The 14,083-nt window shown below is 42.9% G+C and overlaps 1 protein-coding gene across 1 annotated transcript; it reads left to right on the forward strand.

The window, feature by feature from the left end:
• Positions 1–2,423: 2,423 nt before the first annotated feature.
• On the forward strand, positions 2,424–12,636 carry RBFA (ribosome binding factor A). The gene is made up of 7 exons (XM_060244110.1): positions 2,424–2,810; positions 4,318–4,360; positions 5,059–5,235; positions 7,482–7,594; positions 9,014–9,098; positions 10,186–10,259; positions 11,433–12,636. The coding sequence occupies exons 1-7, from the start codon at positions 2,590–2,592 to the stop codon at positions 11,818–11,820; spliced, it is 1,101 nt and encodes a 366-aa protein (XP_060100093.1). The 5' UTR covers positions 2,424–2,589; the 3' UTR covers positions 11,821–12,636.
• Positions 12,637–14,083: the final 1,447 nt, after the last annotated feature.

Below are 14,083 nucleotides of genomic sequence, written 5' to 3' on the forward strand. Positions count from 1 at the left end.
GAAGAGGTGTTGGCAAACGGGACCCATTTTAGTGGCTTGAATTTAACAGTCTCCATCCACAGCTGTATTTTCTGCACCAACAATAGGCAGAAGTGTACTCCTAAAATGAAAGCTGAAATTGAGGGTTTGAGGATGCTGGAGAAAAAAAAAAATCAGAAATATAGTAGCCTGTTGTCCAGTCTTACATGTTGAATAAGAAGTTTCATTGAGCTCTACCCTGTTGATGTTTGTGGGTGTGTGTGTGCATGCATGGTACAAATGTTTTAATAAATAAAATGAACATACTCCCATGTAAATGTGCACACAAGTTCTGTCTTAAGAAATATTGAAATACCAAAAGCCAGATACACCCTTTATTCTTTTAGAAAGACGAGACATATGAGAGCCAAAGGTTGTGATTCCTGGCAACACAATGCGGAGGAGGCAGGGCTGGCTCTGCCGCTAGGCAAACCAGGCAATCGCCTAGGGCACCAGCCTTCTAGGGGCACTGAATTGGGTGCCCCCCATGTGACTCAGTGATGTTATCAGTGCAGGGGAGCGCCAGAAGTTAGCCTTGCCCAGGGTGCCAGACAGTCTAGGGCCAGCCCTGAGAGGAGGGGCAGAGCTTGCCTTCACTGCCATGGGTTATCTCATCCACTGGGGATACTGACAAAATGCCAAAGTCTGGGGAAAGAACAGACTTTAGATTTAGCATTCTGGTCAACTCTGAGGAACAGATTTTGGGGGACTAATGGAGGTAATGGGGATTGGTTTTTCCTTTCCCTGCATTTCAGGTGGCTGGAAATTGTCGCACTTTTCCAGCTTTTTTGGACCTGTTCATGGGTCCCAACTTTTAACTGCAGGAGTGAGATTATGGATCTCTAAAAATATGCGCATGTGCAAAGAGAGCATACCTGCAAGATTTTAGGGTCCTATACTCTCTTTCAGGGCTTTTTTTTTCTGGAAAAAGAGGTGCTGGAACTCTCAAAAGGGAAATGAAGGAGAAACACACAGGTGCCCCCATGAACTTGTAAACATTTTTTGGGGATTTTGATTCCACCAAGAGGTTCCGGAACTCCATTCCACCATGTTCTCCCAGAAGAAAAGCCCTGCTCTCTTTGGGTTTTAAGAGTTACATAGAAGGCACAGGGCAGCTTTTGCCATCACAGTAAGAGGAGAAATTGCTCTTTGGTGGTCTCTAATAAACTCTACAAAACATGAGTTTTCTGTGGGCCAACTGAAGAGTAGTAGCACTGTCCTATGTATGTTTTTTGAAAAACAAAACACACTGAGTTCAGTGAGGTATATACAGGGCTTTTTTTGAGCAGGAACGCAGTTCCCACTGGCATCAGGGGGTGTGGCCTAAAATGCAAATGAGTTTCTGCTGGCTTTTTTTAAACAAAAAAGCCCTGTATGAAACAAGTGACATCAAGGGGCGTGGCCTAATATGCAGATGAGTTCCTGCTGGGCTTTTTCTACAAATAAAGCCCTGGGTGTATATATATTTCCTAGCTGAGTACGTAGGATTTTAGCCCTTGTTGATATTTTTTATGGGGAACTGGCTCCACTGAACTCTGTGGAAGATTTTTGAATAAACATGATAGGGTATAGGAGGGACCAGTGGATGTTGGCGTTTAGTGTGTGGTCTCTTGAGACTCGAAGGAATAAAGTCTGCACACAGCTGCTGTTAGGCAAACTACCGTATATGTTATATTTATTTACAGATATTTACACAGACTAACAAAGTGCTCCACATATACAACCACCATCCATCCACCACACGTAGCACTGGGATACATTACATTTATACAGTTCAGCACAGTTAATTATCCAATCAGCTTAGTGCTCTTCCCCCTTACATCATTCTAGCTGATGCAATCTGGAGGACTGCCAGCTGTCAATTGTCAGTTAGATCATCTACTGTCCTGTAGATCATTGCAGCTCTAGCTGTGGTCTGATGACTGTATAGTCTGAGAGTGTATTCCCAGAATTATAGCTCATCATCGCTATACTACAGAGATCAGTTCCCCTGGAGAAAGCAGATGTTTTGGAGGGTGGACTCCATAGCACTGTACCCCACTGAGGTCCCTGTCCTTGCCACACTCCACCCCCCAAATCTCCAGGATTTTCTCAGCTACAGCTGGCAACCTACTGAGTCACCCCCACCTCCTGCTGGTGGCTAGGGAAGACCTGGCAACTCTAAAATAGTGATAATTGACTTGGAGAAAGATGAGCAGATTGGTGGACAACAGCTCACAAGTGGCGCTCAAAGGAAAAATGAAAGCCACAGAATAGCTTTTATTAAGACCAACGAGGAGCACACAAAGAATGTGCAAGCTTTTGAGATCTTCAGCACTCTTCATCATGCAGAAGTTTTTTAAAGGACATAATTCAATTTCCAGGCCTTGACCTTAAAGTCTCTTTTTTGCATCCAGCCCAGAAGCTTTGAACCTAAGGCAAAGGCTCAATTGCGTGACGTGCATCTGGCGCCCACTAGGGGCGCTGTGCAGTTCCTGCTTTCCACGCTTGCGACTTAGGGAGGCCTGGCGGGGCGGAACGAGGGTCGGGCCGGCGGTCTACAGCTCGGAGTGTTCGGGCTTCTTCGCTCCAATGTGGCGCGTTGGAGGCGGTTCAGCAGCCGCGGCCGTTGCCGCTAGAGGCCGAGCGACGCACGAAATGGTAACGGCTGCTACAGGGTGGCGACGGCGGCAGAATCCCGCTTCCAGCGGCGACGATGGAGGCCTTTTTCTCCTGGGCTGCCGGGCTCTGCACTACTCCGCTCCTCTCTGCGGCTCCAGGAACATGCTGAAGAAGTTACTCTACAAAAAGAAGTAAGTGGGCCCGGAAGGCTTGGAGAAAGAGAAGGGGTTGGAGACTGCCGCAAGTCTTGAATTCAGCAGGAGCTCACAGGAGCACAGCTCCTGAACCTTTCTGAGGGTTCCCCCTCTTCCTCCCCACCTACCTCGTCCATTGAATAGGAGGTGCAGCTGCATAACAATCCCTGGATCAGGAGAGCGGACAGCTAGCCAGTCATCAGGAGCTTTGCCACGCCTCCAGCAGCCCTTATTAACCCCTAGAGAAGCCCACACCATCCTTTCCTCACTTATGATTTTGGGTAGCAGACGGCTTGCTGGCCTTTTGACGGGGGGTGGGGGGTGGGCAAGGAGAGCCCCAGGTGAGCGAAGCTTGCTTGGGCTGCCTTGATCTCTTTGCAGCCCAAACAGATCTCGCTCGCCCAGGGCTCTCTTTTCTTGCATCGGGTTGCTTTTGGCTGGGGGGGGTGGTGGTATATGGTAATAAGTTATGCCAATGAGCCCCACCATCTGTTTTTCTACAAAACGACTCCTGGTTTTACCCACCCGAGAGCTGCAATCCCAGGCTGCCTGCCTGGCAGTCTTCCTCTAATTGCTTAACAAGTTTGTGGCAGGCATTGTGGTGACCAAGATTTTTTTTTCCTGGGTAGCTCTTTAAAATACTTATTGGTGTTGTCAGCCTCCAGGTGGTGGCTGGAGATCTCCTGGGTTTACAACTAACCTCCAGATCAGTTTACCTGGAGAAAATGACCACAATGGGGGTGGACTCTATGGCATTCTACCCCATTTAAGTCCCTCCCCTAATCCAGCCCTCCCCAGGCTCCACCCCCAAAATCTCCAGATATTTCCCAATCTGGAGCTGGCAATCCTAGCTCCTCTCTTTGTGGAAGATCTGTTCCCTTAGAAGGCCAGTCAATGGGAATTCTGTTTTTAATCTGGGTTGATATTGGAAATTGATTTAAATAATGTCGAGACATCTGACCACTTTTTTCCTGTTTTATTCTGCTTTAGGGCTAACGTGAGTGGCTCTGAATTCTTTTACCTAGAATAAACCCCTATTTTGTAATCCAAAGTAATCTTACTGCATTATCAATATTAGCTTTTGCGAGCCTCAGTTCACTTCCTCAGATATGAAAATATTTCATGTATGCATTTGTTTAAATTATACCCCAGGGGAGAATTCTTTTAAACTAAATTATCATAGCTTCCTCAGAATATTCCAAGATAAAACATGGATCGGGAAAGTAGAACAGTTTTTCGATCGGCTAAGGCTCAGTTTTCTACCCAAATTTGTGGAACTAGTCAATTATTTTTTACACTTAACACTCAAGTATAGCTGTAGCCTGTTGATACATTTTTGAAGTGGCCTCACTGGAACATGAACACTTTGTTATTTACTAATGGAAAGGGCATTATATCAAGCATGCTGTGACAACTCTGAAATGCATAACGTTAACAGTTATTTTATTTATTTTTTTATTTATACACACATAGTAGTAATATAGATTTTTTTTTTCTTCAACAGGACTAAGTTTTGGTATGATAGCCCTGCACTGGGATCCCATCTGGTAAGAACAGGCAAGAGTTTTAAATTTTAAAACAACCTGTCATGGCTGCAAGCTGTCTCTATTCTTTAAATTAGTGGTCTTCAGTTTATGGGGCAGGACCCTCAAGTAGGTCATGGAGCCTCAGCTGCTGGGTTCATAGCCCCTCTAGAGCTTCCATGTGTTTTTTTCCTGCCTTCTGGAAGGAACATCTAGTACGGTTAATAGCGAGTCAGGGTGCTAGGGTTTCAACTTCTTTTTGCTCGTGTTATGAGAAGAGTGGCAGGAAACAAGATGGAGATCTCCTTCAGTGATGGAGATCTCCATGGCTTTGACAGTTTGCTTTTTCCTCAGTACAGTACACTTCTCAGTTCTTGGCTTGTATTTTGTGTCTTGCATGCTCTGTTTGGTTGTCAACAGACCCTGGCTTCCCTTCTTCAGTCACATGACTCTCAATGTCATGTTCTCACTGCTCTGATTTGGAAAGGTTGAAGACCAGTGCTTTAATGCATATCCTTCACAGTCCCATTACGAAAAAACATCATAAGAAATAAAAGTGAATGCCACTTACATCATGGTGGAGTTTACTTAGGACCACAACTTTAATAAGCCCTTTTCTGAGCAACAGCGCCATCATTTTTATATGTCCTGAACTATCTTTAGAAGTTGGCTGTGGCTATGTGCAGTGTTCTTCCCCTTTGCAGTCTGTTTTGTTTTTAAAGGTAAATAAGCCATCCAATTGGAACAGTGCTTTAAAGCTTCCTGCATCAAAAGATAGAAAAGAAGACAGCATACGCAAAAGAACTCTAGATGTTCTGTTGTTTAGAGCTGTGAGAGATATTCTGAATACTTGTGAAGCTGGTGAAGAACTTTACAATCTCAATGTAGAAGTGTCTAAAGTAAGTACAAAAGGTATTGTTCCAGTCATTTTAGATAAGTTTTAACACTTGGATGGCTTTGAATACTTAAATCCCAGTCCTTCAGGCAGCTCTGAGCTCACCGGAGGTGGGGGGTGTCTGTACAGCTTGTAGATTTCCCATGAGAGGCATAGCAAACACAGTATCATGATTTTATCTTCAGTTCTGAGACCTGTTACTCAAATGCTTTGCCTTTTGGGTGTTGTAATGGAAAAGCAGTCCAGTAGGGGGGAAAATAGTTGGATTTAAAAGGGTCCCAAGAGTTCACAAACATGTGATTTTCATATATACAATGTGAAATTCAAGACTGCAGTTTGAACTCTCTAGTGGCAAAATAAAAAAATTACTGGTATGCATATCCCTACGTAAGTTTTTAAAAAACAAAACAACCACCTTTGGGTTACTCAGAGAATCATTAGAAGTGATTGATTGCAGATTTTCCTTGAGCCTATGTTTCAAGGAGTCCAAACACTTCTTTTAAAGGTTTCTGCATGGAAAATTGTTAACTTAGATGCATGTCCACACCTATATGAGCTTTCATTTAAACCCTGAACTTCAGTTCTGCAGTCTGAGCCACTGAAGGGAATGGGCACATATGACAGAAGTTATCCTTTTGGCCATGAAACATGTCTTGAATGTATCTTATGGTTCCTTCCCCCTTGAATTGGGTTTTATTTAGAACATTGGTGCATGGAGAGCCACAATTGCTGTTGCCATCAGCCTAAAGAGCCATATGGCCACTGTTTGTCCTGTGCGCCACCTACCAAATATGTATAAGATATAACTATTGATATTAAATAGATAACTGCAGGGCTTTTTTTGAGCAGGAATGCACAGGATCGCAGTTCCAACTGGCTTGGCAGCAGGGGGTGTGGCCTAATATGCAAATGATCTCTGCTGGGCTTTTTCTTTAAAAAGCCCTATGCTAAACAATGGTGATGTCAGGGGGTGTGGCCTAATATGAAAATGAGTTCCTGCTGGACTTTTCTACAAAAAGCCCTGGATAACTGTAATCTTTTAAAAAATAACCAGAGTACCTCTGAGTGTGTAGGGTTGTCTTTCTCCACCACTGTTGAACCTTAGCCAGCTCTTGTATGTGTGGCATGGGGAGGAAAGGACTTCCTTCTCTGCATGAGGCACAGTAGCTCAGACAAGAGACTGAGATCGCCAAGGCCCTTGGAGGAGAGCAGACTGGTGTTGGAGAAAGGGGAATAAAATCAACACCACCCCACTGTGGTCAGCTTTTTCTTAGGTGACTGCCATGGTGGAGGAGCTTTACTCTCTTTCTCTTCCGTTTGGCCAGCTTGTGGCAGTCCTGGCAGCTGCCAGGATGAGAGTGCAGAGAAGGGTAGAGGGTTCCTGAAGTGAATGGGCCCTTTATTTCCATGCCAGGCACAAAGCCCATAGCTCCAGAAGGCTAGCAGTTTACCTCTCCTTCAGTCCCTCCAATGGTGGCTACAGCCATTTGCCAACCACAAGCCCTACCCTCTTTTCCTGGAACATGGGGCAGGTGCCACATTGGGGAACACTTCTCAGAAGAGCCACAGGTGGTATGTCAAACAGCCGCTGAGTTAGTATTATTGAAGTGGAAATTTTTTTCTTGCATGTTTAGTTTAGTTCTCAATCTGGTTACTTACAGCTACATAGAAGGATTCAATTTTCTTTTGCTCTAAGAATATTTTAATTTTTTTTATTGTTTGAAGTGTCAAAATCATTAGGTGGATTGCTCTGTGATGAGAGAATAATTTTTAATGTAAGAAACTTTAACGTGTTCTGGACTTCATTTTTTTCTAGTTAAAAATGCCTCCGTGACACTTAATCCTAAACAATTTTTAGTTTACTTAACTCCTGCTGGAATCGAGGGTAATTATATTAAAGTGCAAAGAGGTTAGATTCTGTTGATGTCAATGGAACTAGGCTGGGCCTAAAATTTTGTGAACTGCACCTGTGTCATGGATGCCCTCTCAAATAATACTGCCTCTGCTTTTTGTTGTATTATAGCTGTCTTTTAATCTAGTTGGGTTTTTTTGTTTATAATCGTTTCACGTATTAGTAAAATTTAACTCCTGCCCTTCCCCCCCCAACATTGTCTTTCTAGGCAATGGTGGTGATATTCACTCCTTCGCTTCCCTGTTTATAACCTAGAATAGGATTGTTCTCTTGGTCCTTCAAAACTGATTTCTTTACCATAAAATATGTATTTGTAACAGGTATTTTGAATTTTTTAGGGATCCCTTGCACCTCGTTTTTCAACGTGTCGTATATATTGGAGGACTACTGGTAATATAGAACAGGATGACCATATTGATAAGGTTCTCCGGCAGTGTGCTCCACATATAAGGTACTAACATACTATTACCCAGTAAAGTTAAGGGAAAGACTGTGAGTCAGTGGAAGAGAACTTGCTTTGCATGCAGAAGGTCCCAGGTTCAATCCCTTCTAGTTTAAGCAGGCAGCGGTGATTAGGAAATACTTTCTCTTCCCTAGGTGCTGGAAGGGTGCTCCCAGTCAAGGGAGACTGTACATGACTCATTGGACTAGTGCTCCAGTTCTCTATAGGGCAGCTTCATATATTCTCTGGAGGCCATTGATATCAAGTTTCTAAAGGCTTGAGAACTGGAACAAGGAATATATCTGCTTGCTGGATCACCCAGATAGAAGATAGTGTGTATTTTTGCATATACAGCTTCTTTCCCCCACACCTGCAGACAGTATATGCACATTTCCAGAAGCAAGTCTGCTCACTGTTACAGTGCCATAGAAATTCATTTTTTCATACTGTCTGGACTAGGAACCACCCCCCACTCTCATTCTCTGGTGCTGAACCCACAGCCACCTGGAGCTCCTATGGTCTCACTGTGTTCTGGTCCTTTATTGAGGCCCTTTAGCTTCTGGGTTTGCTTTGTGGATTTAAATAGACCTTCAGCAAACACTCCTGACACAACAGGAAAAAACACCTTTATTTGCATTTATTTAGTCTTCCAGTAACAGAGAGCATATGCAAAGCAGAAATCACCCTCACATCACAATAGCACAGAAATAATAACAATATACTTAAGTTGGGTAGAGGCTAAGCCTCTAAAACATTAGTTGCTTGCTGGCTTCCTTCTCTGGGATAATCCCACAAGCTGACTTCTTCACCCGGAGGCTCAAGGAAGAAAGTCCATCCCTGCTGAAGCAAACCTTGACAGCCCCAGCTTGAAGTCACGGAGGCCTCTGTCCTTCTGGTGCTCTGCAGCGACCAGATAAGAGCATTCTATATCAGCTGGTCAAGACTGCCAGTCCAAACAGGCTACAACTAACCTGTCGGAACTTGCAGCTTGGCCACAGTTAACAGAAGCCTTCAGATCTATAAGCGCTGACTATTACACAATAAAAAGATCGCTCTTGTCTTTTGCATACCTTCTCCCTTTTCTTTGTTGCTACTTGATTGAGACTTAAGAGGACCAAAGCTGCTGTGTAGAATGAATAGGAAGAGAGTGGCTTGTTCCCTGTGTCAGAAGCCCACTTGTGCTGTACCTCTTCCATTGGCTGATAGGGCCCCATGGAATGGGGCGGGGCACAGATCAAGATCAGAATGGGTCCATCTTGCGCTTTCAGAAACATCAGTAGTTCAGCAGATGACTTAGCTGAAGTGTGTTTTGCTCCTTTTGAAAAAAGGGAAGCTTTCTTCATCTTTTTGTTTCCATTTTGGTCATTGTTAACTAACATTTCAGCTGATTTAAAGATCGTATTTTGAACACTATTTTTTGTTTTGCAGACACTTGTTGATTTCAAATCGGGTCATAGGAAATGTTCCTCCAATAATATTTGTCAGAGACAAAGTGGATGCTGCAGTACAAGAGGTAAGGAAGAAAGAATGTAAACACTGGGTTGGACTCAGTAAGTTCTTTAAATGAAGAGTCTTTCAGTAGAACAAGATTCTTCACTTAGCAGAACTGAATCTAATGGATTAACTGTTAAAAGCACTGGAGATACGTTCATAACAACATGAAAAAAACCATTATTCCTGTAATGCAGCGCTTGGTAAGTCTCCAGGGTAGATTACCCTGGATGAGATGGAGGAGAGAGGAGGGAATGTCTCTTTAGCTCTCCCATCCTGAAAGCACTCCACCAAAGTAGGATAGCCTTCAGCCTTCAGAAATGATAGGCATGAGGCAGGCCATTGGAACAATCATATGAGCATATGAAGCTGCCTTATACTGAATCAGACGCTGGGTCCATCAAAGTCAGTATTGTCTACTCAGACTGGCAGTGGCTCTCCAGGCTCTCAAGCTGAGGTTTTTCATTCCTATTTGCCTGGACCCTTTTTAGTTGGAGATGCTGGGGATTGAACCTGGGACCTTCTGCTTAGTAAGCACTTCTTTCTCCAGGCACACGCAAAAAAGACTTTCTGCACTTGTGCAAGGTCTAGGATCCTTGGATCCTGGCCAGTCTTGCCTTTTCTGAGAAACAGAATAGAGTTGATAGTTAATAATCCTGAAGAGACTGAGACACATCTGGATCTCCAGTTGCTAACCAAATGGCCCCTTAGAAACATTGGAGAAAATACCATTGGAAAAAGTATTGGTGGTTTACTAAGGTGATTTATTGATTTAAAAGGTATTGGCCATTCAGCCAAGTAAAGGCAAATTTTAGGTGCCTTTATGCTATTTCATGGGTGTGTTTGTTCACTTCCAAGTAAATGTGTCTTTAGGTTTTTTAATCTCAGAGGGAGAGTAAAGATTCCTTAGCTGACTCGTGTCATTGAGACTATTCCAAATCAATTGAGCACATAAAATGTTTTTAGACCCACTATTTATGGAATTGGTAATTTGCATATGAAGGCAACGTGCCCAAAGCCAGGGGGACTGGGAATGTGTGTTCCCATCTAGATTTTATCAAAATGGCTATATTTCTGGGCATCTAAACTTTGTGTTGACTTTATTGCAGGTTGAGCGGTTATTGGCAATTGCAGATTTTGGGCCTGCAGAAGAAGAAAATGAATTGGATCACAATGATTTTAGGTAGATTTTTTTAAAAATTCAGATTCAGTACAAATGTCTTTGTTGGCAAAAACAAGTTTAAAATATTTGGAAGTGTACTTATGAATTGCATCCTCTCCTGTTTCATTTTTTAAAGAGGTCTTAGTAAACATTTGCTTTAAAATATGCTTGCCTAATAAACCCTGTTTCATACTATTAAACAGGAGTCCAGTAACTCCTTAAAGGCTAACTGAATTTATTCCAGAAAATGTTTTTATGAGTTGTAGCTTGTCTCATTAAAAGCACTGGAGTATCATAAAACAGTGATTTGACTAAAAGCTTTGAGGGTTGTGTCTTGGTAACTATACATTTTTAATGCCTTTGGATGTTTGTCTGGACAGTGAACTGCCTCTATTCAGATGCCATGAGCAAATAGGTTTCAGTTCCAGGGGCCTGGCCTTGGTCTGTTGAAGCAAAAATAAAGAGTTATTATCTCAAAAAATTAATAAGTATTTATTCTAGTATAACCTTCATGGACTGAAGACCACTTTGTCATAGTTATGCACTGGGTTTTTGTTAGATCCACATATTTATGCAGGGTGTGATGAAAAAAGTTGTAAACAGCATGGCCGTGAAATTCAGGAAGTACATAAGATTATACAAAGTGCAAATATCATAAAGAAAAGTCCAGAGATACCCTGACCTGGATAGCCCAGGCAAGCCTGATCTCAGAAGCTAAGCAGGGTCGACTTTCGTAAGTGTTTGGATGGGAGACCTCCTTGGAATACCAGAAGTCATGAGACAGGGGCATGCTTTATTCAGCCACCTCTCTGAATATCTTCCAGACCCCCAGTAGGGGTCAATCACCAGAAGTCACCATGACTTCCAGCAGTGTTTCCTCTAAGCTGCAGAGTCTTGTGAGCAAAAATTCTACTTTGTAAGCTACGGGCATTAAAGTTGTGAGCTACTGGCATTGAAGTTGTGAGCTACTGCATAAATTGGTATGCTCTGGGGTCGTCCTTCCTGAGCTAAGACAAAAATGTGTGAGCTGGAGGCTAAAAATATGTGAGTTAGTGCACGCTAACTCAGCTTAGAGGGAACACTTCTTCCAGGTGCAGATATGTTTAGCAGAGCCTGAATGCAGTTTGCTGTTTATTTGCAGAGTATAAAACATGTTATACTGTAGTTTATCAGACTTTTGTATCTTTCTTGCAGCAAACAAGGATCTGTGAAGACTGATGTATCTCTGGACACCACAGATCCTACTATGCTTTCTAATATGTTTGGAATTGATCATGAAGAATTAAATAAGCAGATACTTGAATACAAAAAAATGAGAAAGGACAAGGAAATAGAAGGGATTGGACTGTCAGAGCAGCAGCAGAAGCAACTGGCTGAGATACAGAAGCAAAAGAAATTGCGAAGGAAGAAAGCCAAGAAAGCCTCTGATGATCTCACACCTGAGAAATATTTAATGGACAAATACAATGAAGATTATTGGGACAGTGAAGATGAATTCCGCCAAGAAAAAGAACTTGATTATCAGTTACAGGAAATAGAAAATGAACTGGAGGGAGATGGTAGAAACACAAAACTTAAGTGATTTTGGAAAAACAGTGGCTCAGTTCAGATACCATGTGTCCCCCAAGCTGTTAAAGGATTTAAGCCTTTTTCAATTTTGGGAATGCAGACTCTTGTTATACGTAGTAGGGAAATAGATGGTACATATAGAAATAGTGATTCAGGAATTGCTTTTGAAAAACAGCTAGTGTTGCAAGAAAAATTTAAACACTGAACCTGTATGAATTAACAGAGGTGGGGGCATGATTTTGTGCCCTGTCATACACCAGTAGGACAGCATATGATGGTGTATAAGGCTTCCCCAGTACTGGTGGAAAGAGGGAACTGGGAGAGCAGCTGCTTTGGGCACTGCTGTGGGAAAACCCATCTGCTATACTACACAAAAGAGTAGGAGAACAGAAAAACAGAATCTGTGAGCATGAAGATCCAAGGGCTGTAGGAGAGAGACTGTTCCCTTTTCAGCTATACAGAATTATTCCAGCAAAAAGGTGTGTGTGACAGGGTCTGTTCGGACAGTTCTGCTGCTGTTGCCTTGTGTAAGAAGCAGCTCTTGCTGAGGATAGCCAAGTACAATGAGCTAATGGCATAAAGAAACCTCATCAGATTACAGCAGAATTGCGTTAAAGTTCATTTCATTGCTTTTTAAAGTGTGCTTATAATTTATTATGGAACAACAGCAAACATATAAAAGAAAGCACAGTTAGAGTGAAACAAGAATTGAATTAAAGCTGTCCTTAATAGAAAATTTTAAAAACTGAACTAGAGCATAAACTGCAGAACACACAAGGATGGGTATTCTGTTATTCACAACATTGTGAATAAAATTAATTTATCTGCAGAGTTAGCTTCTTGGAGCACAATTTGATGACCCTGACAAACTTCATTTATTTATTTATTTAGTAGGCTTATAGTCTGCCCTGCTATAACATCAATAGTATGTCTGGCTTTCATGGCTGCAATACCAAATCTGTGCTGCAGCTGCAAGTATCTTCTCTGCCTACGGTGAGGTCTTATCCTTCCCTTGAACATGCTGGTCTCCTAGAATCTTGCATCCATTCCAGCCCCAGTTTGAGACTTAGTGGAATAAATGAAAATCAGGAAAAAGAGCATGAATACGCATGCTTGCACATGGGGCCATTTCTGACATGCAGCTTCTGCTTACACAAAGGAAAGCAAAAGTCACTTCATACCAAACTAACGTTGCAGATTCTCACATCTACCAGCCCTTAGTTGATTCAGAAGTTGATAGAATTTTATAATTAAGAGGATAACGCATAAGTCATCCTCAGGGCCGGTGCTAGGCTTTCTGGTGCCCTAGGCGAATCACCCACTAGTGCCCCCCCCCCTTTATGATAAAATATAGGGAAAATGAAGAGCGCCAAACTTGAAACTTCACATTTTTAATTTACTGATTTTTAGTTTATTTTTTTTTTTTAAAATGTGATATGTTATAAAAAAACCTGTGACAATAAGTGCTTGCTGGCCACACCAGGAAAGAGGGCGGTGGGATAGGATGAGGTGGGAGACCCAAGTCGCACATTGGGGAGAGGGGGGTGGCTTGGCTTTGTTGAGGGTAGCTTGGTGATGGGAGAAGACAAGGTGACAGTGGTCAGGAGCCAGAGTCATGCGTCTGGGAGGGGGCACCCTAGGCGACTGCCTACTTTGCCTACTCCCACGCACCGGTCCTGGTCATCCTCCCCCAATCCTAGTGGAATGGGGAAGATCAATGGAATACTGTTATTGCTGGCTATAAATCCATAGACGATGTAGGTGCTGCTGTGCTGTACATCAAGGAAAGCAAACTCAGGCTAGAAAATATTAAGGGAAGATTTCCTTCATGGGAATTACCAGCCTCCAGGTGAGGGCTGCAGATCACCTGAAATTACAATTGCTCTTAAGATGTCAGAGAAAATAGCCACTTTGGAATGTGGAGTCTGCAGCATTATACTTTCCTGAGGCTGCTTCCCTCCCCAAACCTCACCTTTCCATCCCCAAATCTCCAGGAATTAATTAACCTGCTGCTGGCGACCCTAAGAGGAACTCATCTCTAGTTTGTTGAGGGTTCCCAATTGATCCAATGTCCTCGGGACAAATATGGGCCACATTCAGCATAGCCAGCGTTGCATAATTGAGTCCAGCCCCGGCAGCAAAGCAACCCGTCACCTCAAGCTGAACCAGCTTTCAAGCGTCCTTCAAACCTCCCAGCAGCGAGAACCGAAATCCATACGAGAAGATTGCGCTCTGGTTGCTATTGGCTGGAGAAGGTCTGACGTATCTGCGTAGTC

The sequence above is a fragment of the Heteronotia binoei genome, chromosome 7, assembly GCF_032191835.1.
Source record: "Heteronotia binoei isolate CCM8104 ecotype False Entrance Well chromosome 7, APGP_CSIRO_Hbin_v1, whole genome shotgun sequence".
In the NCBI taxonomy this organism is placed as follows: Eukaryota; Metazoa; Chordata; class Lepidosauria; order Squamata; family Gekkonidae; genus Heteronotia; species Heteronotia binoei.

Excerpts from the sequence above, each read along its gene's own strand:
- RBFA (XM_060244110.1), top strand. The coding sequence starts at position 2,590 with ATGTGGCGCGTTGGAGGCGGTTCAGCAGCCGCGGCCGTTGCCGCTAGA. Across the intron at positions 5,236-7,481 it reads TCAATGTAGAAGTGTCTAAA|GGATCCCTTGCACCTCGTTT; the intron begins GTAAGTACAAAA and ends TGAATTTTTTAG. Across the intron at positions 9,099-10,185 it reads TGGATGCTGCAGTACAAGAG|GTTGAGCGGTTATTGGCAAT; the intron begins GTAAGGAAGAAA and ends ACTTTATTGCAG.